Source organism: Panicum virgatum, chromosome 1N, assembly GCF_016808335.1.
Source record: "Panicum virgatum strain AP13 chromosome 1N, P.virgatum_v5, whole genome shotgun sequence".
NCBI classification, from domain to species: Eukaryota; Viridiplantae; Streptophyta; class Magnoliopsida; order Poales; family Poaceae; genus Panicum; species Panicum virgatum.
In genome coordinates, this window is record NC_053145.1 from 28560284 (window position 1) to 28586901 (window position 26618).

General features: G+C 51.6%; 1 protein-coding gene across 1 annotated transcript; it reads left to right on the forward strand.

Annotated features, from left to right (window-relative positions):
- The first annotated feature begins 500 nt into the window (after positions 1-500).
- LOC120655566 (F-box/kelch-repeat protein OR23-like) lies at positions 501-26618 on the forward strand. Its single transcript, XM_039933454.1, has 2 exons — positions 501-1567; positions 25951-26618. The coding sequence occupies exons 1-2, from the start codon at positions 576-578 to the stop codon at positions 26237-26239; spliced, it is 1281 nt and encodes a 426-aa protein (XP_039789388.1). The 5' UTR covers positions 501-575; the 3' UTR covers positions 26240-26618.

The following is a 26618-nucleotide window of genomic DNA, read 5'->3' on the forward strand; positions in this document are numbered from 1 at the left end:
TCTTTGCCGGTTGGATACGCCACAACATGCACGCGCGTTGAGCTACAGCCGCGTTCCTGCCTCCTCCCTGACCTACTAGCGCTCGAAGACTCTGCCCTGTGGGACATGGCCACCTTGGCGCAGGGACGGCGGGAGGGGAGCTGGAGGCGGCGGCGGGGCGAGCAGGGAAGAAGGAGCAGCGCGGCAAGAGGAGGAGGAAGAAGAATGCGGCGGAAGGAAGTTGGAGGAGAGGGGGGATTGATTCGGCCGGATAGGGTTAGCGGCGGCGGGGTCAACCGGGCCCAGCGCACAGTAACGAGGGCCGAACGACGTCGGTGCTTGCTGATTCAGCGCCAGCGTGGACCGGTCTCGTGGCTGCCACATCCTCAAATGTGGTAAATTTGTAAGTCAAACTTCTCTCTTATGGTATAGATGTAGGTGACATCGTAATAGTGATAATTTGATGAGTGCAATTCGTTATAATGGTAAAAATGTAAAAGCCCCGAGTTTTGGATCTAAACAGTGCCTTAATTTAACTTCGGGCCTGTCTCTTGACTCTCTTCTCGACTCGAGTCGATTCTGACGAGGCGACCGGAATGGCCTCGTCGTCCTCCTCCGGCGCTGGCCGCGTCGCCGGAACCCTAGCCCTGCGCACGAGCTCGGCGGTGCCGGCGGCGTCGCTGATCCCAGGGCTCCCGGACGACGTCGCGGCCGTCATCCTCTGCCTGCTCACCTTCCCCGACCAGTCCCGCCTCCGCGCCACCTCCCGCGCGTGGCGCCTGCTCCTCTCCGCGGCTTCGCTGCTCCCGCTCCGCCGCAGCCTCCGCCTCCCGCGCCGACACCTCCTCTGCCTCTTCCCCACGGACCCCTCCCTCGCCTCGCCGATCCTTCTCGACCCCGCCGCCCCCACCGCCTGGTGGCCCCTCCCGCCGCTCCCCTGCTCGCCGCAGCTCTACGGCCTCGCCAACTTCGCCGCCCTCTCCGTCGGCCGCCACCTCTACGTCCTCGGCGGTTCGTGCTTCGACGCCCGCAGCTACCCCCTTGGGCACCCCTCTCCCTCCGCCGCGGCCTACCGGCTCGATCTCGCCCACTCCCGACACTACTGGGAGCGCCTCCCCGACATGCAAATCCCGCGCGGGAGCTTCGCGTGTGCCCCCGCACCCAGCGGTGGCGTGGTCATTGTCGCTGGTGGCGGTTCCCGACACCCCATGTTTCCCTCCAACGGCAGCCGCACCGACAGCACCGAGTGGTATGATGCCACAGCTCGCGCATGGTGCGGTGCCGCATCGATGCCCCGTCATCGGGCTGGGTGCGTGGGGTTTGTGGCTCACGGTGCTGGGGACGGTGGTGAGGATGAGTTCTGGGTGATGGGTGGCTACGACGAGTACACCACACTCGGGGGAGTGGTGCCAACTGATGTGTACTGCCGGAATGCGGTGGCGCTCGGACTCTGGAGCGGGAAGTGGAGGGAGATCGGAGACATGTGGGAGGAAGGGGAAAGAAGGCGGCTCGGACCCGTTGCAGCTTTATCTACGGATGATGGAAGGATTACCGAGGTGTTCATGCTTGACGGCAATGATATCTTCAGGTCTGTCAAATTGTCTTGAATTTGCTTTCAAAACTGATTGTTCTTTCTAGTATAGATATTCCTATTTGCTTGATCCCTTTTATTTGATTGTTTGTTTTTTACAGCGTTGTTCCTAAATCCTAATATCAAGTTTGAATGTTTGGTTGGTAACCTAGATTTCATTCTTACTCGCAGTTCCATAGCGACCACGTTCCTATTTGTTGCAGTTCTTCAGTTTAGTTGCTAAATTCACAGTACCATCTGTTACTTAAAATTTTGAACAATTTCTTGTTATTGGCGAACCTTTCCTTACATACAGCTCCCCATGTCTGCTTATTTGTTTCAATTCAGTGATCTGATTTTACAGTCCTTTTGTTCTATAATCCAAGTTGGAACAATTGCTTGGTAAGCTAGGGTGTGTTTGGTCTTGTGTCGAAGTGTGCCCAAGCTAACCAAGCCAAATTTGGCGCACCAATTTTTGCCACCATTTTGTTGGGTGCCAAATTTCGGCTTGGTAGCTTTCTCTTTTGGTCACCTTAGTTCATTTTGGTGGCCAAAGTTGGCCAAATCCTAGGCCTCCAGCCAAAATTTGGCTTGGCTAAGAGGTGGCAAATTTGGTAGTTTCCTCTATTTTTCGTGTAGTTGCATATTGAACATATCCCTGTCTGGTTGCCATGCTTCAGTCTAGTTATCAGATCCACATCCACACAATTACTCATTACTGTGGAGTTCAACATGTATACCTCATTGTTTAGTTATCAAAGTTGCACAATAATCGTATGAAGTGTGCGCGTGGGGAATTAAAGGATTAGCATGGAGCAGCATTTCATTTTGGATAATTTAGGTGTCATCCATATTTGCTGAGCATCATTCTGCATTTGATGATGTTATTACCAAATCTATTGACAAACTAGTGCATGACGTCTAAAAATTAATACATTTATGATTTTGTGATACTTCCTGTTATGCACACGGGGGCTGGTTCTTACACTGAGACTTACTCTCTTATTCTCCTGTTATGTTACTGAGATCTTATGGAGAAATCATTATGCCAAGTTCTATTATACTCCTTTAAATACAAATGGCTATGAACATTTGATGGAAGAATATGTGGACTCTGTTGATTGCATGCAAAGTATATATAGTCTTTCGTAGGTTGCTGTTATCATAATGCTTGTCATGAAAGATGATCATGTGGGACTGTGTCATAACATTTCAGAAGCTAATATTTTGTCATCTGAAACTTTCTGCTGTTTGCAATGGCAAGATACTTACAACCAAAGAACTTGGATTTATCATCAGCTCACCTGTTATACTGAATACTCTTCATAGGATATCATATCTTCTTATCTGTTTTGCATTTTGTTCTCACAAGATACTACTTGTTAATGCATTGGCACATCTACAAAAAAGGAAGCCACATGACATTCAACCTACAAAGCTTGAACATCCAAATCCATTGACTCAGTCACTTCTGTTTAAAACTTCAAATACTAGAAGTCAGATTGTACTAGGTATCTAGTTTGAATACTAGCTCAATTTTTAGGATGGTTTCATTATTTCTATTTACTGAATTGCAGTAAAGTTATGTTGTTGCCCTGCTTTCATGCATCATTTCAGTTCATTTGATTGGAGAGAATGACAACCCTAATGGATAGTGAACTTAAAAAAAATCATATATCTGAATTAAAAATAGTTCTGTTATTTACTCTGTCAAGTGCAAGCTAACCCATACACTGAAAATAGCATCATGATTCACTATTTTTCACAGTAGTGTCTCATGAAGCTTTCTTTATCTATGAATGTAAAGGAAGAATTCCATTTTACTACCCCCAAACAATCCACCTTGTCTGCTTCACACTGGGAGCAAAATTCTGGCTCCATTTACTCTCCCAAACTATTTGCTCCACGCATTTCCCCTAACGTAAAATTTCTTTTTAACTTACCCCCTAGTGAAAATTTCTTTTTTCTGTTTCTCCACTTATAAGTTGAGTTTTAAATTCAAATTTTGCAGCGTGACAAAGCAGCGATTTTCCCTAACGTAATTTTTAGGTGCCATTGAATCAACATCATCTCATCCTTGTCCTATTTTATACTTTAGAGAACAACATGTCTATTCAGTTGTTTTTCCCTTGTTTTTGGGCATTGCTGATATAGGTTAAGCTATGTGCAAGGAATAAATAGTGTATCAGTTTGTGTGACAATCAGGTGCATCATGACAAGATCATCAAAGCTGTGCTTATTCTACCATGTTCCCAAAACACATGTTATAGGTGAATAAAGTTTGCTTTTAAAAAAGTAATACTGTGGTCGCTTCGCCGGGCATAAGGCACATTGTGATTTACATGTTTATTGTACTCCTTATGTCATTGAAGTTAGTCTCATACTCTCATGAGGAGAAAGTGCTCCTTGGTTCTGAGGGCATATCCAAAAGATATTCTTGATTTTCTGTGTCGTAATTGCTGTCATATATAGTGTTCTAGTTTGTTTAATTATGATATGTCAGTTTGGGTTTGGTAGAGAGCAAAGAAGGCATGTTGATGAATGAATTCTGGATTGAGTTTGTTGCTGTCGAAGTTAGCCGCTTCCATGAAATCAAGTTGATGTAAACGAGTTGTCTTTCTATATCTTTACTTGTGAACATCTAGTTAAAAAAATAAAACCGTGTAAATCTATCCAAAGCAAAACTGAACTAGATGTAACCTAGGGTAGTTTATATGACAACTGTGAGGGTAGTTTCACAACTGCCGAAGTGGTGCCTAGATTTTGTTCCATTCCAAAATCCAAAGTAGTCTATTTTTGTATGGCTTTATGGTCTGAATAGTTAAGCAAAGCTTATCCGAAAATGTAGGACTCATATAGTGAATCATAAAGGTGGTGCACCTGAAGATGTCAAGCAGTACATTAGATGTTATAACTACATATTAAGTTCTTATTTTTTATGGGAAGCGATAGTTTGTACCATCCTTTTACCTGTTTATTGCATTTACAGTTTAGTGTTATCTCTGCTGCTGATGCTGCTCTGAAGATATTTCACTACAATCTTGAGCTGGATTTGCTTGTTTTGCAAGATTATGGATATTAAGATTGTTATGATTATCTTTTAGTTGCAACTATTTTTCAATTTGCATAGTTAGCTCAGACGCGGCACAGTGGTACAGAGTAGAGACTCTCCACTTGTGGCATGGGGGTGCTGGATTTGAACAGCCTCTGTTTTTTATAAGGGTAGGGAGTAGGAATTTTGCAAGGGTATGGCTGTCTAGGAATTCCCTTCACAAGTCCTCATCTTGTGTCGGAGCTTTTGCACTGGGTATGCCCTTTTTTTTTATATAGTTAGCTCAAATGTAAAGAAATGTAAGTGACACTAGTAACAACTGCACACTTGTATGTGGTGCACTGGTGAATTAATTTACCAGTAGGATGCTAATTGATTCAGAACATTTACCTTTTATATGCTGCCAAAATCTCCACTGCATACATTTGTGCCCATTGAGCAAACAATAACTGTGGCATGAATGGGAGCATTTAAAGTTCTGTATGCCCTTATCTCCATTGTGAGAGTGATCATCTAATGCCAGAATGTAAATAGTAAATGTGCTCATGGCACACTTCAAATGATGCGAAATTGCAAATACTTTTGCATTTGTGTTGACTAGTAAACATGCATGTGCAATGCAGGATTTTAATCAGGTGAGGTGATGGAGGATACAGTAGTGGTACATGCTCTTGATTATAGGTTTGTTATGGTGACTAAGGGACACATTAATATCATAGAATTGTCGGGGAAGGCAGGATTCAAAATCTATGATTAGATGTAGACATGCTGTGAATTGGATGGGTTGAATTGACCTGTATACACTAATTCACTAGGGTCAACCGGTGTACATTAACGTCAGTTTATCATTGGATGTGGAAAAGAAACCAACTAATAAACTAATGCTTCCTATATTGGTACAGATGATTTGGACTAAAATATGGCATGCTTAAAGACCTGAATAACTTAATATGTGCAAAAAGGTCTGATTGATGAATTAGATGATTGTCCAATATGTTTTTAAGATGCCACTTAACGGACTAGTTGGTGAGGAATATACCAAGTACTGGTCTAGGATCTTCCCCTGGATCAATGTTCGAATTGCAAAAGGTCCATGTTGGTTAAGTCACTTAACTAATATGTGCTTTTATTTTCACATAGCTGCCCATGGTTAAGCTTTTTATGTGTGCTGAGTTACTAGGATGATTTTGTTTTGAACCTGTAGTGTATGGATTTTTTTTTGCTATGGTTGAGTTATTTCCTATCCTACTTAAGAACACATTGGTGTTAGCCTACCTAGCTCAACCTGCACTAGGTAAGTTACCCGGAGCTCCCTCACACATACACACTCTCACAGCTAGAGGTAGAAGGAGAGCAGAGAATACAAACACACACAAGTTGGTGCTACTCAACTGAGTTGCAGCTGCTCTACTGCCATCTATATATAAGCAAAGAGATCATGTACACAGTATGGTCAGCCATTACTTCTACCACTACTCTTCTACTGTTGCCATGATGCAACTCTTCTACTACTACTGCTGTCATGCTGCAACTCTCCTACTACTACTGTTGCCATGCTGCAACTTGTTTACTACTATTACTTAGCTACTGCTGCTAGTCAGCATATGCAACTAGTGCCAGTCAATGGCAAAGCGTGACCAAAAGGGAAGCAAGAGCAGGACAATTGACTAACAAATCTTGCCCTAGTTATGCTGCTCTTGCTTGATCTCCTCAACGCCAATCTTGGTCCTCAAGTCTATGAGTCGTACGCACCCAAGAGGCTTGGTGAGGATGTCCCCGAGCTGTCGAGCAATGTCGACATATTCGAGCTTGACCTGTCCTCCATCGACGCAATCACAAATGAATGATACTTGGTGTCAATGTGTTTGCTTCTGTCGTGGAGGATAGGGTTCTTTGTCAAAGCTATGGCGGACTTGTTGTCCACCATGAGGATAGGAGTGCAGAGCTTCTCCTGTCAGCTCTTGCAACAGCTTGCCCAGCCCTACTCCTTGGCAACACGCTGTCGCTGCTACAATGTGCTCTGCCTCGCAAGTTGACAACGCGACCACCCTTTTCTTCTGCGACTGCCAGGAGATGGGGCAGCCATCGAGGACGAACAACACTCTAGTCAGGCTCTTTCGCTCATCGACGTCCCCAGCCATGTCGCTATTGCCGAACCTAATCAGCTCTAGCCTCCCTTCTCTACGCCATGGGTAGATGATGCTGTAGGCGATGGTCCCAGCCACGTAGCGAAGGAGATTCTTGATGGCGGTGGAGTGGTCCTCACGTGGATCCTCCATGAATCGGCCTAGGTAGCCAACTGCGAACCTAATGTCCGGCTGAGAGTACGTGAGGTAGCGCAACCCGCCGATGATGCTACAGTACTGCATCACATGCACCTTCGCCGTCGTGCTCTCCTTTGAGAGCTTGAGCTTCTCTTCCATGGGCATCTGAAACGGCTTGCAGCTGCTCAGACCGCTCCGCTCTAGGAGCTTCTTCGCGTAGGAGCTTTGGCGCAATGTGGTTGCCCCTTTGCTCAACTCCACCTCTATACCCAGGTAGTAGGTGAGCAGGCCAAGGTCGCTCATGCGAAATAACCGCTTCATCTCCCGCTTGAACTCCTCTGTCTTCTTCCCGCTCTTCGGTGATGATCAGATCGTCCACATACACACGGACAATCACCAGTCCTCCCTGCGACCGCTGCGCGTAGAGGGCGTGCTCAATGGCGCACTTGGTGAAGCCGAGCGATACGAGGCTGGCGTCGAGCTTTGTGTTCCAAGCCCGCGGCGCCTGCCGCAGCCTGTATAGAGCCTGGCGCAGGCGGAGCACCCTATGCTCCTGGCCGACGATGGTGAAGCCAGGGGGCTATTGCACATACACCTCGTCGGCGAGCTCCCCGTTGAGGAATGCGGACTTCACGTTGAGATGATGAACATCCCAGCCCTTCACCGCCGCCAAAGCGAGCAGTAGCTGCACGGATTCCATCCACTAGACGCAGGAACACCTCTTCAAAATCGATCCCTTCACGCTGCACGTAGCCTTTTGTGAGACCCACTTCAATCCGATTGGGCAGCACCAAATCAGCAGATCAACGAGCTCCCTGGTCTCATTTTCCTCAATTGTTGCCATCTCCAACATCGTGATCTGCCAGCACTTCTACTCCGCCGCCGCGAAGATGGGTGGTTCCTCTGTGCTGCCCAGATGCAACTCGAGGTCGTAGAACATGCGATCCACCTACCTAGGTGGCCTTGCGTCACCAACGAAGTCGTCCACTGCATGGAATCAAAGGGGCTCGCCATCGTAGCTGGTGTCGATGTGAGGGGCACCACCGGCTGAGGGGACATGAAGTGGTTCCCTGCTAGCGAGCTTGGCGGAACGATTGTGTCCACTTTTGCAAGGGATTGCGGTCGTGTCGGGGAAACAGGGGATGCCCCTCCTGGACTCTGCGCCCCTCCTTCGCCTTGTGCTAGCTCCCCAGCATCGGAGTACTGCGTGTACTCGATGGTGGAGCTGTTCATGCCACCCAACATCACTTCCCCTTCGCCTGACTCCCAATACTAGCATGACGCCCTGTTGAACACCACGTCCCCAAAGACTACGACTTGCGCCCGTGAATTGAACAGTCGGTTGGCCTTGCTCACTACCTCGTAGCCTAGGAACACCATCGGAGTGCTCTTGGCTTGGAGAGGTGCGGCTTCGTCTTCTTCACATGCTCGGTGCAGCTGAAGGTGCGCAGGAAGTAGACTTTGGGTTTCCGCCCGTGCTATGCCTTGAATGGCATTATCCCCGTCAGGCACTTCGTGGGTGAGCGGTTCAAGATGAACACCGCCGTGCGCACTACCTCGCCCCAGAACGCCAGCACACTCTTCGCCTTGAGCATGCTTCGAGCCATTCGGACGACCTTTTGGTTCTGCCTCTCCACGACACCATTCTGTTGTGGTATGGTGTCGCGAGATGGCACTCAATACCTTGTTCCACGCAGTAGAGGCCGAATTCAATCGAGTTGAACTCGCCGCTGCGGCTTGTACGTAGTATGCGCGGCATCTTCCCTATCTCCGTCTCCACCTGCGCGTTGGACCTCTTGATCACCACTGGCACCTCGTCCTTGCTCGTCAGCATGTGCAACCACATGTAGCGGGTGCAGTCATCTACCAGGAGCAGGAAGTAGCGCTGCCCACCATGTGTTGCCGGCATGATTGGCCCACACAGATCTCCGTGGACGAGCTCAAGGAGGTTCCCAACGCGGAAGTTTGCCTTCTTAGGGAACGGGGTTCATTGCTGCTTGCCGGCAAGGCAGCTGTCGCAGAGCTCCCTCTGACATGCTCAATCAACCGGGAACTCATGCAACATGTCCTTCCACACCATGCTTACCAAAGCTTCAAAGCTCAGGTGACTGTAGCGGGCATGCCAGCACCACGCCTTGTCGTTTTGCCTTGCTACTAGGCACACCGGTTGCGCGACGCGCAACTCTAGTATGTAGAGCTAGCTCTTGGTACGCTCCACCTTGGCGAGCAGCTTGCACTTGCGGTCGTGGATGCGGAGGATGCCTTCGTCGATCAGCACCTGGCAGCCTCACTCGTCTTACTGGCTGATAGGATTAAGCTAGCACTTGTATCTTATTTCCTGCATTTTATTTTTGCAGTGTGTGTTGCCTTGGCCCTCAAGTTGATCATGAGGTGCTTTTGGCTAAAGTGTTAAAGCTTTATGCTTTTGTTAGGAGTAGGTGAAGGCTCTGCCTATATAAGCAGCAGCCCTCTCCCTTGTAAGCAACTGAATTGTGGTTTTGATTCAATCAAGCGGCCCTTTGGTCAAGCTGACCTCCGGGCTTTCCACCAATTCTCATGTCTTGGCCAACAATTGGTATCTAGAGCCTAGGGTTTTAGGAGTTCCACCCAGCCGCCACCACCATCTCCACCTCCAGCGAGCGTGCTCGGCATGCTGCCGATGCAGCCAAGGGGAAGAAGCCCCAGTCTCCCAGCGGCAAGCGTGCCAGCGTTGAGGGTTCAGCGACCCTGGAGGAGCGCTTGGCAGCCGCGGAGGCTATGGCTGCAGAGGCAGCAGTGGCGGCCGCGCAGGCAGCAGAGGCGGCCAAGGCCGCGGTTGCTGCGGCGGCGACGCTGCGCAATGAGGTGAAGCTGGAGGCGGAGGAGTCTGTAGGATCGCCCAGCCTGGAGCGCCGTCGTCGCGTCTCGCCGTCGCCAGAGCGTTGTCGCGGTCGTCGCGGGCGCTCTCCAATCGTGCAGGTGTACCGCGACCCCGGCGGCGGGTGGCCGCAACTCACGCCCGCCAACTACCACGACTGGAGCCTTCTGATGAAGGTGAAGCTCCAGGCGCGGGGACTTTGGGATGCGGTCCGCTACGGCGATGTGGACTACGACGAGGATCGGCGTGCCTTGGAGGCCCTCTGCGCCGCCGTTCCACCGGAGGTGGGGGCGTCCATCGCCAACAAGCCCACGGCGAAGCATGCCTGGGAGGCAATCGCGACGAGGCACGTCGGCGGTGAGCGCGTCCAGCGCGCCACTCTGCAGCGGCTCCGAGATGAGTGGGAAGGTCTCACCTTTGGGCTGGGGGAGCAAGTCGAGGACTTTGCCCTCCGCCTCACCAATCTGAAGGAGCAGATGGCGATCAACGGGGACACTGACCTGGACGAAGTTCGAGCAGCTGGTCATCTCCATCGAGACCCTCCTCGACCTCGACGAGCTCACCATCGAGGGCGTCACCGGGCCTCTCAAGGTGGTCTAGGATCGCGATCATGCGCCGGAGACGGAGGCGGCGGCAAGCTACTGTACCCCGCCGAGCAGTGGCGGGCCTTCGAGGAGGAGGAGGGCGCTGGGTCGTCGAGGGATGGTGATCGCCGGCGTCGCCCCCGTGGTGGCAAGAACAAGGCCAAGGGCGGCGATCAAGGCGGCAGCGCGGATCGAGGTGGGGAAAAGGGGGGAACTGGAGGCGATCGGCGGCAGAATCGCAACGACCTCTGCCTCAACTACAATCGCGCCGGCCACTGGGCACGCGATTGCCCCCAACCTCGTCACGATTGTGGTGGTGCGGCGCACATGGAGGAGGTTGATGAAGACCACGCGCTGTTCCTCGCGTGCGGGTTCCCGGAACTCAATGCGGACGGCGGCGAAGGGCAAGCTTCGACCTTTTTCGCCAAGTCGACCAACCTCGCCATCGACGAGCCCAAGGCGAACGCTTTCCTGCACAGTGAGACCGGTGGCGGCGAGAAGCTTGATGGGTTGTACCAGGACACCGGTGCAACTCACCACATGACTGGCCGTCGCGAGCTGTTCACTGACCTGGACACATCGTCCAGAGGCACGGTGAGGTTTGGCGATGAGTCAAAGGTGGAGATTCACGGTGTCGGCTCCATCATCTTCGAGGCCAAGACCGGCGAGCACAGGGTGCTCCACGGGGTGTACTACATCTCGGCGCTGCGCAATTCGATCATGAGCCTGGGGCGTCTTGATGGAGGATCCAAGGTGTTGATCGAGCACGGCGTCCTGAGGATCTGGGATCACCGCTGGCGCCTTCTCGTCAAGGTACGGCGCGGCGCCTTCTCGTCAAGGTACGGCGTGGCGCCAACCACCTCTACGTCCTCGACATCAACACGGCCAAGCCCCTGTGCCTCGCCGCCCGCAAGGATGATGAAGCTTGGCGCTGGCACGAGCGGTACAGTCATCTCCACTTCGACGCTCTGCACCGGCTGTCCAAGCACGGCATGGCGCGCGGGTTGCTGGAGATCAACCACGTCGCCTAGTTCTGCGACACGTGCGTCATCACCAAGCACCGCCGCGCCCCGTTCTCGTCGGAGGCCCAGTATGGCGCGCAGGACCCATTGGAGCTCGTCCACGGCGACTTGTGTGGCCCTATCACGCCGGCGATTCCCGGTGGCAGGCGCTACTTCCTGTTGCTGGTCAATGACGCTACGCGGTACATGTGGGTGGCACTCCTGACGACAAAGGACATGGCTGCGGACGCGATCAAGCATCTGCAGGCCGTGGCGGAGAAGCAGAGCGGCAAGAAGCTGCGAACGGTGCGCACGGACAACGGGCGGGAGTTCACCGTCGGTGAGTTCACGGCGTACTGTGCGGAGGAGGGGATTCAGCGCCACTACAGCACCCCCTATTTGCCGTAGCAGAATGGCGTTGTGGAGCGCCGAAACCAGACCGTGGTCGCCATGGCGCGGGCTCTGCTGAAGCAGAGAGCCCTGCCGGCGCGCTTCTGGGGAGAAGCGGTGGTGACCGCCGTGCACTTGCTGAACAGGGCTCCGACCAAGGCGCTGCAGGGCATGATGCCTTACGAGGCCTGGCACGGCAAGGTGCCGCAAGTGAAGCACCTGCGCACGTTCGGCTGCGTTGCCTACATCAAGGACCTGTCGCATCTGAAGAAGCTGGACGATCGCAGCTGCCCCGGCATCTTCATCGGCTACGCTGATGGCGCCAAGGCGTACCGCGTTCTCGACCCCGAGACGCAGCGCGTGCGCGTCTCGCGCGACGTCGTCTTCGACGAGAGTCGCGGGTGGGACTGGATCAAGGCCGGCGGCGGGCAAGCTCCGGCGGACGAGGAATTTGTCGTCGAGCGCGTCGAGGAGTTCGGCTCCGGGGAGCGCGCACGCCTTCATCGGGCCTGGCCGCGACTCCGGCTGCGCCGCGCTCGCCGTCCTCTGTTCTGTCTCCTGGGGAGAAAGCAGTGCCGGAGCAGAGGAGGCGGCGGATACACTGCTCCAGGCGTCCCCGATCACGCCAGCGGCGGGTTCCTCTGCTTCAATCCCTCCAATCGAGCTGGCTACGCCCGCTTGAAAGGCCCTTATTTGGCTTTGGTAATTGAGTGACAACTTAGGTGGACTAATAAGTGTTTATGTTGAGATACACAGGAGATTAGTCCACACAAAGACACTAGTATGAGCAACATGTGCCATGGAGGAGAAATGGCTAAGGGTTGATGCTATGCTCATATAATGTGATGGAGGAGCTCATTGCATATGAGATATGACATGGAGTTATGTGACCAAAGTGGAGAAGATCAAGACAAGGCTTGGCTTGATGGACCGGTTGCAATGGAGAAGGGCAAGTCAAGGCTTTGAAGCGAGGGACCTCGAGGCGGTGAAGCTTGGGCAAAATTTGGCGCCGATGGATCGAGGCAACGGTGAAGAGCGAGCAAGGTCAAGATCGATGGACCAAAGAGGTCATGTGATGATATGTAGTGGATCATATCATTCAAGAAAGATCAAGCCAAGTGTTGACTCATGATGATGATTAAAAGGTTTGATGGAGTTTGGTGCTTGTGTGGCATCAATATTTGGGAAGATGAAATGGAATGCGCAAGGCAAAGGTATGACTTGTAGGGCATTTCATTTCACCGGTCAAATGTTGTGTAGAGAAGTGCATGACCGGATTTAGGATAGATGGCCGTACTACCAAGAGGGATAAACTTGTTTGCATATCGGTCATCTAGTGCCACTTGAGCGATCTAACATTGCGATGTTGTTAGGATCGAGTGGCGTGGTGAGATCAAGTGAAAATTCTTTGAAAATGTTTGTGAAATGTTAACACACATGCACATGGTGTTGTTCACGTAATGGTGTTGGCATATTTGCAAAGGAGAAGGTGTTGGAGTTGATGTTGATCAACTTGTGGGAAAAAGAAGTTACGGGCGGACGGTCTGGCCCGGTAAGACGGACAGTCCGCAAGTATAATTCATTTTTTTGTCCAGAGAGGTTGCAGCTCTGTTTGGGCTTGAAGGCCGTACTGCGGACGGTCCGCCCCTGGGGTGCGGACAGTCCGCAGGTGTTTTAAAGAAATCATCTAGAGAGGTGGTTTCTCTGGCTTGGGCTGAAAGGTTGGACTGCGGACTGTCCGGCAAAGGGGAGCGGACGTTCTGCAGGTCACTTAACAAATTGACCAGAGACGTGTTGGGTATCTGGTGGGATTTAAGAGTGAAGGGCGGACGGTCCGCCCCTGGGGTGCGGACGGTCCGCAGGTCAGTTGAGAAATTGTCCAGAGACGATTTCACTTCTGGTGGGTTGCACGATGTGAAGGGTGCAGACGGTCCGCCCCTCAAACTTTAAGTTTGTCCAGAGACGCTGTCTCTCTGAGTGTTCGGAGTGTCTGAACGGCGGATAATCCGCCAATAGGGAGCGGACAGTCCGCGAAGGGCTCTAACGGTCGACTCTGACACATAATCATTGCAGATCTAGCCATTGGGTTTGAATGGCGGACAGTCCGGTTTTTGTGAGGCGGACAGTCCGTGAAAACTCCGTTTTCACAGGTTTTGAATATAACGGCTAGTTTGGGGCCTCCCTCTATAAATAGAGGGTGTGGCCGGCCATTTGTGGTCGCGGAGCACCTTGGGGACTTGGTGTCCATGTGTGAGAGTGCTTGAGAGCCCTCTACTCACTCTAACTTGATAGTAATCATCCGATCGAGTGAGAGAGCGATTCTAGTGCGATTGCTTTGAGAGATTGCATCGAGTGGCACTAGGTGATCGTGTTGCAAGTCGGTGTGCTTATTACTCTTGGAGGTTGCCACCTCCTAGACGGCTTGGTGGCAAGAGGCTCCGTTGAAGCTCGCAAGAAGATTGTGCGGCGCTCCGGAGAAGGGATTGTGAGGGGTATTGTGTTTCACACCGCGGGAGCCGCGAAGAGCAACTCTAGTTGAGCGAGACGTGAAGAGCAACAAGTGGTTCGGCTGGATCATGCGCTAGAGCTCGGTGTGAGCACTCCACGTGGGAGAGTGTGACTTGAGAGTCACCACTAGCAAGAGGATCGGCGGCAACCTTGGAGCTTGTCTCAACGGGGATTAGCTTGGTGGCAACCAAGTGAATCTCGGGATAAAAATCACTGTGTCAATTTTGTCTACTCTTCTCGGTGGTTTATATTCTCCAAATCACAAACCTTGTATTTACATTCATCTATATCTTGTGCTTGTGTAGTTGCTCTCTAGTTTAACTAGTTAGCTTGTGTAGCTTAATTAGTTGCTCTTGCGTAGATTGCGTAGCTAAGCAAGTTGAGCTCTTAGATTTGGATTGTGTATCCTTGTCCTTGAGCATCTAGTGAGCTTAGGTTTGACTTTGTGCTGTTGCTCATTAGAATTGTGTAGGAGCTCCCCCGGTTTGTGAAGTACTAGTGTTTAGGCTTGTGTGGCTTGGCATTAGAATTGCTAGGAGAGTTCTTGCTAGCTTGGCACTCCATTTGCTTTGTGTAGGATTTTTTTGGAGGTGACTTAGAGTCATAGTTATAGGGGTGAAGTCTTGGCTAAGTGAATAGTTTCAATTCCGTATAAGTTTCGGGTAGCCAGCGCGATTATTTTTAGAAAGGACTATTCACCCCCCTTTAATCCGCCATCTCGACCCTACACCGCTGGAGGATGACGAGGACTGGCTGGACGCCTACTACGACGCCGAGCCCCTGCGATACCGCACGGTGACAAACATCGTCGGGGACGATTCGCCATCAGGCATGGCACCCCGCCATTGCGCCCAGCTCCACCTTACTCACGCCGGGGAGCCCACCAACCATGCGGAGGCCAGGGGCCATCCAGCGTGGGTGGCGGCGATGAAGCAGGAGCTCCAGGCTGTTGAGAAGAACAAGACCTGAGAGCTCGTGGACCTCCCCGCCGGCCACCGCCCGATCTCTCTGAAGTGGGTCTTCAAGCTCAAGAAGGATGAGAAGGGGGTGGTGACCAAGCACAAAGCGAGGCTGGTGGCGCGCGGCTTTGTGCAGCAAGAAGGTATCGACTTCGATGATGCTTTCGCGCCAGTGGCAAGGATGGAATCGGTCCGGGTTCTCCTTGCGCTGGCGGCGCAGGAGGAGTGGAAGGTGCATCACATGGACGTGAAGTCCGCCTTCCTCAATGGCGACCTCAAGGAGGAGGTGTACATGCGCCAGATGCCCGGCTTCGCTGTCGCCGGAGAAGAAGGGAAGGTGTACCGCCTCAAGAAGGTGCTGTACGGGCTTCGGCAAGCACCGCGTGCCTGGAACGCGAAGCTGGACATCACGCTGAAGAAGATGGGGTTCCAGCAGAGCGCACACGAGGTGGTGGTGTACAGGCACGGCAGCAGGGAGGATCTGTTGCTGGTCGGCGTCTACGTCGACGACCTCATCATCACCGGCGCAGATGGAAGGGAGGTGGAGTAATTCAAAGTCGCCATGAAGGATCGTTTCGAGATGAGCGATCTCGGCCTCTTCTACCTCGGCGTCGAGGTCCGCCAGGATGCCAAGGGCATCACGCTGTGCCAATCCAACTACGCACAGCGCATCCTCGAATTGGGGAACATGCAGGGCTGCAATCCCGCGGCCACCCGGATGGAGGAGAAGCTGAAGCTCAGCAGGGAGAGCACCGCGGAGGAGGTGGACGCGACTCTATACCGGCGACTCATGGGGAGTTTGCGGTACCTGGTGCACACTCGGCCGGACCTGGCGTTCGCCGTCGGGTACCTGAGCCGATTCATGTAGCGGCCCACGGTGGAGCATCAGCAGGCCGCCAAGCGCGTGCTCCGCTACGTGGCCGGGACGCTGGACTACGGGCTGCACTACGGGAAGGCTCCGAACACCGCGCGCTTCATTGGCTATAGCGACTTGGCCGGCGACGTCGACACCAGCAAGAGCACCAGCGGCACCATGTTCTTCCTCGGGAGCTGCTTGGTCTGCTGGCAATCCGTCAAACAGAAGGTGGTGGCCTTGTCAAGCTGTGAAGCAGAGTACATTGCCGCCACTACTGCATCAACACAAGCACTCTGGCTGGCAAGGCTGCTCGGGGAGCTCCTGGGCAGAGAAGTGGAGGTGGTGGAGTTGAGGGTGGACAACAAGTCTGCACTCACCCTGGCCAAGAACCCCGTCTTCCATGACAGGAGCAAGCACATCAAGACTAAGTTCCATTTCATCAGGGACTGTCTGGAGGAAGGGAGCATCAAGACCAGCCACATTCCCACTGCTGACCAGCTGGCTGACATCCTCACCAAGTCTCTGGGCAAGGCCAAGTTCCAGGAGATGAGGGAGAGGATTGGGCTGAAGAAGGTAGTTTAGTGCTAGGCTTAAGGGGGAGATTGATAGGATTAAGCTAGCACTTGTATCCTATTTCCTGCATTTTATTTTTGCAGTGTGTGTTGCCTTGGCCCTCAAGTTGATCATGAGGTGCTTTTGGCTAAAGTGTTAAAGCTTTATGCTTTTGTTAGGAGTAGGTGAAGGCTCTGCCTATATAAGCAGCAGCCCTCTCCCTTGTAAGCAACTGAATTGTGGTTTTGATTCAATCAAGTGGCCCTTTGGTCAAGCTGACCTCCGGGCTTTCCACCAATTCTCATGTCTGGGCCAACACTGGCCGATGCTGATAATGTTGCTGCGAAGCTCGGGGATGAATTAGACGTCTGTTAGCGCCTTGTGCTCGCTGGACTTGCAGTGGAAGAGGATTTTCCCATGGCCTCAGATGTCAATGACGGAGTTGTCGCCGAAGTTCACCGTGCTGACAACACCGGTGTTGAGCTTGGAGAAGACCTTGCAGTTCCCTGACATGTGATTGCTCATGCCAAAAGTTGAGGTACTAACGCTCCTCCACATCATATTCCCTCCCAAGGTTGACTTGCGCGCGTTTTGTTGAGTAGGAAAGAGAGAGTTGCAGCATGGCAACAGTAGAAGAGTAGTGGTAGGAGTAATGGCTGACCATACTGTGTACATGATCTCTTTGCTTATATATAGAAGACAATAGAGCAGCTGCAGCTCAGTTGAGCAGCACTGATAAGGACACACCTACGATGCACGAGATATGTCCCAATCTTTCACGGTACTAGCCTTGAGTACAATAGAATTATAAGTTCTAGCACAAAATAAGTAATGCAGCAGGTGATTCTCAAACTCTTCAAAATGTGCATTTGTGCAATCAGCAGCAATTAATTCCTCCGGAAAAACAAACAGCAACTTGCTGTTCAGCCCGAATCCAGTATAATTCGATAGGACAAGACAATCGGTAGAAGAGGCAACACCTCTAGGGTTCCTAGGAGGACAGCACGACCAAAAACACAATGAAAATCCAATCTAAAGATACATGGGCGTCAGCCCTAGGCTATATGGCACCCAGGTCATCCTCAATCCCAAGTCTGCCTTGACCATGACCTGAAACAGACACGGACTCAACATGACCCGACACTTGTTTTGAGAACAACTCGTACAAAATAGATATAACTGTGGGGCCAGATCCATTCGAAAGATATTGAAATTCTCTTTCCAACAAGTACTTATACAGCAAAAACGGATTTCATATGAAGGAGATATGACCAATTTACTCTGGGCTTGCAAAGCTGTAACATGGCAATCCGAATTGAGTTCAAATCTTCCTACTTCAAATTCCTTGTTAGATCCAAACCAAAGTCTTACCATACTTGAAGAAGAAAGTCTTTTCCATTATACTTTTGCGCAGATTAGCCCCAACAAATATGGTCTTTGTTAAATTAGTGGTAATAAATATCATAAACAACCCCATTGTTCATATCACCTTGCCGCTCACCAAAGGAACCGAAGTTGGGTTTTCCTTAGCTTGCACTTTCGTCTCCTGCTTGCTATGAAAATGAGTTCCCACAATTAACTTCTTGGACCATGGCATATCGAATTCTTCCTTCATATTGTTCTTCAAAACAAATAAAAATGAACCAAGCTTGATAGTAGGCATTTTCAAAGAATCACCAGCTGAGATTTAAATCAGTGCATAAATTTTTGAAATAATTATTTGAAGACTTGATGGTCACATCAAGCACCAACTTGTGTGTTTGTGTTCTCTGCTTCTCTTCTACCTCTAGCTGTGGGAGTGTGTGTGAGGGAGCTCCAGGTATCTTACCTGGTGCAGGTTGAGCTAGGTAGGGTAACAATTGGCTTGCTTTTTTTATCGTGTTCTTAGTTACTCTATCAAAATTTGGTCAACAGGAAGCTGTTCCGGTTAAATATTAGCTGAACTAATCTAGGTGGCAGTTTAGGAATTCCTAATTTAGAGATGATGGCATGGGCGTTGCAGGCAAGATGGCAGTGGCATAAGAAAACCCGATCAAATCGACCTTGGACGGATCTTGAACTTCCCTCCCATCCTAACTCTCTAACATTGTTTACTGTTGGAGTATGTGTGTGTCGGCCCATACAGGAGGCCCAGGCCCATTTATGAGGCCCATGTATTGTATACTATATACCCACCCTTCTAGGGTTCGGAGGAATCAATTGAGTTTATTCCTTCCAGCATGGTATCAGACTAGGGTTAGCTTCTCTTCCCCCATCCTGCTGCCGCCGCCACCATGGCCTCCCCTCTCCTCCTCCGGCCTCCCCCCTCCCGCTGCTGCCCCTGCTCCTGTAGGCGCGCGTGGCCCCTGGCGGCTCGCCACAGCCCTCGCTGTAGCCACAGGCGCGCCAGGCCTGGGCGCCGCTGCGGAGGGCGGGCTGGCCCCGGAAGCCGCCGCCGCGGGTGCGACGGCCTTGGCCGTCGCCGTCGTGGATCCGCCGCCGCCGTGCCCACCGCGGGAGCGGCCGGCCGGGCCCTCGCGGGCGCCTTGCCCACCGCCACTGCCCTGCTTGGCGCGGCCGGCCTGGGCGTTCGCTCCCCTTCCCCACGCTGGCGCCGCTCCTCCTCTAGGTGGCCCCTTCCTCCTCTGGGATGCCCAACGGGCCGCTACCATTGCTGCGGGCAAGCAGCCCCTTCCCGCCGGGGTCACGACGGCCGACTACGCCCTTGCCGCAGCCCTCCTCGCCACCAAGACTGAGGTTGCGGCGGCCCAGGAGTGTGTATGCGCGGCCGCACTCGCTTGGGAGCGCGAGCATGCTGCGGCAGATGCTCTTGCTCGCCAGGTCGCCGAGGCGGAGCACTACCTCTTCGACACCTCCGACCGGCAGCCGATTGTCGACTTCACCGTCACTGTCGCCTCCTCCTCCGCCTCCTCCACTGCGCCCGTTGCTACTCCTCCGCCCCGCCTGCCACCTCTCTTCTTGGTGCTCCTCCCCCCGGGCCAAGCGGGGGTGGGGGGGGGGGCATCGTCGGCGAGGGGGGCGTGGTGGGGGTGGTGGTCGTACCGGTCGTCGGAGCACACCCACACCTCCTGCTCCGCTCGTGTGCCCTGGCCATCCATCAACAACCCATGTTCAGGGCGCAACTCGATGTGGCCATTCCAGGGCCCAGGGGCTCCTCGTCCTCAGCACCAGCCAGCGGTTATGTTCACGGGCGCCACTCTCCGCTCATGCCGCCCTGAACTCCACCCGCGCAGCCCAGCCCGCCTTAGCCCTGGTCTGGGGGATGGGACCAGGCTGCTCTGGCACAGTCCTTCAGTACGATGGGGCTGACACGGCCAGTCAGTACCGACTGGATCGCTGACTCGGGGGGGGGGGGGCTTCGTTCCACACCATGCCTGATGCTGGTATTCTTTCTTCTGTCCGACACCCCCCAATCCTTCTTGCCCCTCTTCTATCATGGTTGGTGATGGGCCTTGTCTTCCTATCACCTTCGTGGGTACTGCTCTTGGTTCTTTTTGTCTTTCCAATGTTCTTGTTGCTCCCAACATGGTCCACAATTTTCTTTCCATTCGCCAATTTACAGCTGACAATTCATGTTCTGTCGAATTTGACTCTTCTGGTCTTACTGTGAAGGATTTGGCTTCCCGGCGTCCACTTCTACAATATGACAACATGGGGCCCCTTTACACCCTATCTTCCTGTTTCCGCTCCCCCACCTTCGACTTCCCCTTCGTCAGCTGCATTCACCGCGACTTCATCTTCTATTACTTGGCATCGCCGGCTTGGTCATTCCGGCCGCGATTTTTTGGCTCACCTCAGTCGTAGTGCATATGTCCTTGTACTAGGGCTCCTGATGAGCATATTTGTCATGCGTGCCAATTAGGTCGTCATGTTAGACTTTCTTTTTATACTTCTCATGCAGCTCATGCTTTTGATCTTGTTCACTGTGACCTGTGGACCTCTCCTGTACTCAGTATTTCTAGCTATAAGTACTATTTGGTGGTGGTCGATGATTTTTCTCATTTTTCTTGGACTTTTCCTTTTCGCACTAAGTCTGAGACGTTTCCCACCCTCCTCCACTTCTTTGCCTGGGTGTCCACCTAGTTCGGCCTCACCATTAAGGCCGTCCAGTGCGATAATGGCCGTGAGTTCGATAACAACACCTCTCGTTCCTTCTTCCTCTCTCGAGGTGTTCAGCTGTGTATGTCTTGTCTGTATACTTTTCCTCAGCACAGCAAGGCTGAGCGGATGATTCGCACCACTAATGATGTCATGCGCACCCTTCTGCTCCAGGCCTCTCTTCCTCCATGCTTCTGGGCAGAGAGCCTTCACACTGCCACCTACTTGCTTAACCGCCTTCCTTCCCCTGCTCCCACTCCGCACTGCGCTCTTTTCGGTACCCCTCCTCGATATGACCACCTTCGTGTCTTCGGGTGTGCGTGTTACCCTAACCTCTCCGCCACTGCTTCTCATAAGTTGGCGCCTCGTTCGACTGGTTCTGTGTTTCTTGGTTACTCCCCAGACCACAAGGGGTACCGCTGCTTTAACCTCACCTCTCGCCGGATCATTATCCCTGACACGTGTTTGACGAGTCGGATTTCCCTTTCTCCACCTCCTCTACACCTACCCCGACCACGAGTTGGACTCCATGTTTCCGACTGACCCGGTGGTTCAGCCACCTTTGTCTGCTTGTCCGTGTCCAGCAGGTTTCCCTGGTGCACCGGCATCGCTTCCGACGGTCTCTGCTGCGCCACGCGCGGCACCGGCGCCGTCAGTCGCATCTGGCGCGGCTCTGGCGGGGCCGGTTCCTGCACCTCCCGCGCAGTACGCCCAGCCCGTGCGGGTCTACCAGCGCTGTGTGGTGCCGGCCCCTGCGTCGGATCCAGGACCTCCGGCTCTGCTCCCGGTGGTTCCCGCGTGCTACGCGACTCCTTTGCGCGTCTACGAGCGCCGTCCGACGGAGCCGTCGCATCGTGCTCCGGCTCGCTCTCACACTGAGCCGGCGGTGTACCACCCGCCTGTCCTCCATCGGGATCCTAGACATATTCTTTTATCCCATGGTGACGCGGCGGGCGGCTGGCGTTCTTCGGCCCGCGACCCTCTCAGCCATCGCGGGAGATCAGTGGATCTCTCCGGTACCCTCCTCCGTCCGTGACGCCTTGGCGGATCCTCATTGGCGTCGCGCGAGGGAAGAGGAGCACGCGGCTCTTCTTGCCAACCAGATGTGGGATCTCGTACCACGCCCGTCTGGTTGCAACATGGTCACTGGCAAGTGGATCTGGACACATAAGCGGCGTGCTGATGGTACTCTGGATTGCTACAAGGCTCGCTGGGTTCTCCGGGGTTTCACCCAGCGGCCTGGTGTGGGCTATGATGAGACTTTCAGATCAATGGTGAAGCCTGCTACAGTTCACACAGTCCTCTCGCTAGCTCTATCTCGCTCCTGGCTTGTGCACCAGCTGGACGTGAAGAATGCTTTTCTTCATGGCATGACTGAGACAGTCTACTGTAGTCAGCCAGCGGGTTTTGTGGATTCCAGTCGTCCTGAGATGGTCTGCCGGCTCAACAAGTCTCTACGGCCTGAAGCAGGCTCCTCGGGCATGGTACTCTCGGTTTGCCATGTTCTTGCTGACTTTGGGGTTCATGGAGGTCAAGTCGGACACTTCTTTGTTCATCTACCGCCATGGGTCTGAGACTGCCTATCTGCACCTCTATGTGGATGATATTATTCTCACAGCTTCCAGTCAGCTCTTGCTTCAGCGCATCATCATGTCCCTGCAGCAAGAGTTTGCTATGAAGGATCTTGGTGTGCTCCATCACTTCTTGGGTGTCACTGTTAAGCATTGTCCTTCTGGCATGTTCCTTCAACAGCGGCAGTATACTCTTGATATTCTGGAGCGGGCAGGGATGACTGATTGCAATCCCTATTCAACTCCTGTCGACACTCAGGCGAAGCTGTCTGCGGATATGGGCTCCTACTACTTACTGGAGTATTGCTGGTGCTCTGCAGTACCTCACTTTCACCAGGCCGGATCTCACATATGCTATTCAGTAGGTCTACCTTCATATGCATGACCTCCGGGAGTCACATCTCAATACTTTGAAGCGCCTTCTCCGATACGTCCGTGGCACTATCGACTACGGCCTGCTCCTCCACCCGTCTTCCTCCGCTGAGCTCGTCGTCTACATCGACGCTGATTGGGCGGGGTGTCCGGACACTCGTCGGAGCACTTCCGGCTATGCCGTTTTCCTCGGTGGCAACCTTGTCTCCTGGTCGTCCAAACGGCAGCCGGTTCTCCCGCTCCAGTGCAGAGTCGGAGTACTGGGCTATCGCTAATGGTGTGGCGGAAGCATTCTGGCTCCGACAGCTCTTGGCTGAGCTTCACAGCCCGCTCGTCAAGAGCACTCTCGTCTACTACGACAACGTCAGCGCTGTGTACCTCTCCACAAACCCGGTTCAACATCAGCGGACGAAGCATGTGGAGATCGACTTGCACTTTGTTCGTGACCGGGTTGCTATCGGCCATGTTTTCAAATCGTCTAGTCGGACCTAGTCGCCATGGGACCGATCAGACGACTAGTCGCGATTAGTCGTCGATCATGCCGATTAGTCGAGCCTAGTCGGTCCTAGTCGTCTGCCTAGTCGTCCTATGTGTCCCAGGACCGATATGATATATGTACTGCATATTACTTAATAAAAAGCAAGCATGAAGGCAACAATGATGGTCGATTTTTCACTTGTGAGAGATGATTTGTGAACTGTCCAGAACTCTGTCTCAGCCTCTATATACCAAAAATCTAATGAGCCACCTTTCCAACCGTCACCGGCCCAGGCCCACAACTCAAATAGCCCACAAAACAATCTCAAGTCCGATCGTTTTCCAACCTGATCGGCGCGACTAATCGCGACTAGTCGACGACTAGAAAACTAGTCGCCCAAACCTACTCGGTGTCCCTTATCGGGGTCATCGGACCGATAAGCCCGACTAATCGCGACTAATCGCGATTAGTCGGACGACTAGATAACATGGGCTGTCGGAGATGTTCGGGTTCTCCATGTTCCGACCACCTCCCAGTTCGCTGACATCTCCACCAAGAGTCTCCCCTCCTCGACATTCTCTGAGTTTCGCTCCAGCCTCAACGTCACCTGTGCCTAGTTGAGGCTGCCGGGGGGGGGGGGGGGGTTGTGTGTACTTCTTTGTTTCTTGTCAAGTCTCGAACTCCGCGGCGCCAGCAGTTCAGACGGGGGGGGGGGGGGTGTTGGAGTATGTGTGTGTTGGCCCATACAGGAGTCCCAGGCCCATCTATGAGGCCCATGTATTGTATACTATATACCCACCCTTCTAGGGTTTGGAGGAATCAATTGAGTTTATTCCTTCCAGCATTTACCATCGCAGTTAACACAGAGGTAGGAAATGGACATAACACGCTGTTTTTGTCAGATAAATGGCCGCATGGCTGTTCAGTGGAGAACCTGGCACCTGCTGTCTTTGCATGTGTGCCTCCTAGAGTTCGAAGACAATCAGTGGCAGATGCTTTGACCAATAACAAATGGGTTACTGAAATACGTGGCGGTTTGACTTGGAGTGTAATCAGGGAATTTTTGCAGCTATGGGATTGTGTCCAAGACTTCGAGTTAAATGAGATGGAGGATCGACATGTTTGGAGATTGGAATCTGGGGGATGTTGCTCCTCTAAGTCTGCATACCGGGCTTATTTTCAGGGTTCTATAACCTTTGAGCCATGGAAAAGTCTTTGGAAATCTTGGGCTCCAAATAAGTGTAAAGTCTTTCTTTAGTTGGCCATTCGCAATAGGTGCTGGGCAATAGGTGCTGGACAGCTGATCATCTTGAAAAGAGAGGGCTGCCTCATCCTAATCAGTGCCCTTTATGTGACCAAGAAATTGAGACAGAGTAGCACTTGTTGGCCTCGTGTGGTTGCTAGACAGGTTTGGTTTAATCTTCTAGCGCCTCTGAATCTTGGTGATTGCATTCCCATGCAGCGGGATCACAGCTTCGTTGAGTGGTGGCGCAAAGTGATGAAAAAGATGAAGAAGGAATATAAAAAAGGAGTAAATTCCCTAATAATTTTGGGTGCATGGATGATATGGAAACACAGGAATGCCTGTGTGTTCGAGGGGATGGCCCCTTCGGTCGCCTCCATCATGAGGGAAATCAAAGATGAGCATAACCTGTGGTGCCTGGCCGGAGCTAAAAAGCTTCAAGGCCTGGGCTTGGCTGGCGCTCTCTAGATGTCTAGGTCTTGGTTATGGTCAGGTCCTTTTTGTTGCATAGGCTAGTCTTGTGCTTTTGAACTCATCTCTCATATTTGGTCCCCGTATGAGAGATGAGCTTTGTATGGGGACTATTTTTTTCTCTCTAATACAATGAAGCGCAGTTCTCCTGCGTTTTCGAAAAAAAAAATTAGCTGAACTGATTATATTACTTTAAATGTAAACCTAAATTATTGTTTGCTAAAACAAGCTAAAGTGAGTCTCGAGCAGTTCACTGTTATGTTCTACAAAAGGCATGCATGATTATTGATTTATGCAAAAGTGCTTCATAATGCAAAGATTGTAGACCTTATAACGTCTCCAAGACAACACAATGCCACATATTGGCTGCTAATGTTGATCCTAATTCGGGTCGGATAGACCATGCAGCTTTTCTGTGCATTCTACCTGGACAACTAATGTTGCTATTAACCTCTTGTTTCTATTGCTGGAACATAAAAACTATTTAGTTTCTTGTATGAGACTGTAATTTAAGGAAAGCTGCCCATTAGACAGAACTATTTTTGGTAACTAATTATTGTTTCCACCTCAAAACTTTATGGTGAATGATGTCCACATTGGACATCTTCTTTTGGGAATCGGGATTGGCATCAATATGTTGATGAGGGTGGTTCATAGGGATGATACAATTTTATAGTAAAGAGTCACCGTATATTTGTTTCCTTTGACTATGCTGTGACTGTAGCTCATGGGTTCTGAATTGTTCCTCTGCTGCAAATTTATATTACCTGTGGCTGTGGTGAAACTTGTGAACTAAAGTTTTACACACAGCATGGGAATTCATGTGAAGTATATGACATGACATCTTTCTTTGATAGCATTATATGAACAGGCAACTGATTGGTTGTTTGCTGCAGCATATCATTTTCTTTTGGTCCTTTATGTTCACCAGTTTTGTTCTTAATGTAAGCTGTTCATGTTTTTGGAAATCACAAGATGTGAATGCTGAAGAGTGAAGAGCTGTAGCATGTAATTAGGAGTTTGACCTTTTTTTTTAAGCTCACAGTTGTGCTGTTAGTTTTCAGTCCCATTCATGATTCATACTCTGCTATTTTACCATCTGTAGTCATATATGTTACTGATACTTTGAACATCGCTGTGTTCAGGTATGCCTTTGCTTCAAACAGGTGGCTGAGAGAGGCTACCACGAGGAGGAGGATCCGAAACACTGAATCTTGCGGTTTCGTATCAATGAATGGGGAACTTTACATGCTCAGATCTGCAGAAGTTCCTGTCGAAGCCTCAGGTCCTTGGAGGCAGCTGAAGAAGAAGCTGGCTCTGGAGTTACAGGTGTACAACCCTGGGACAAAGAAATGGAGAGTGCTCACCACACATCCACCTGTCGATGCACCCATTGATTTCAGGACTGCAGCTCTCTGTACAGTTGAGTTGTAGATCCATTGGTGGTCACCGTTAACTGTATAGATTCAGCCATTCAGGTGGCAAGCTGAATATTCAATTAAAGAATACAGCCCCAAAGATGCCTTGCAACTTCAGATGACTCCGCCGGTAAGATAGTTTGTGGAGATTGTTGTGTGCCAGCGTGTATAGACATAGTAGTAACTTTGGTTATATAGCACAAGAACAGGTATCTTCGCCGCCATGCAGTATCACTAGTTGTTCACTTGTTTGTGTTGTAATAACCTCAAATAACAAATGTGGCGGGATTCTGGTGTTTGTGGATGGGCACGAAATACGGGTGATATTTCGATGTTTGAATGTAAGATCTGGTCCCGAACTTGTAGGCAGCGAGATAACAACGATTTGGCGGACA

Bases quoted from the DNA above. Each gene is read 5' to 3' on its own strand.
- LOC120655566 (XM_039933454.1), top strand. From the start codon at position 576: ATGGCCTCGTCGTCCTCCTCCGGCGCTGGCCGCGTCGCCGGAACCCTA. The intron at 1,568-25,950 runs GTCTGTCAAATT...CGCTGTGTTCAG, and splicing joins GACGGCAATGATATCTTCAG to GTATGCCTTTGCTTCAAACA.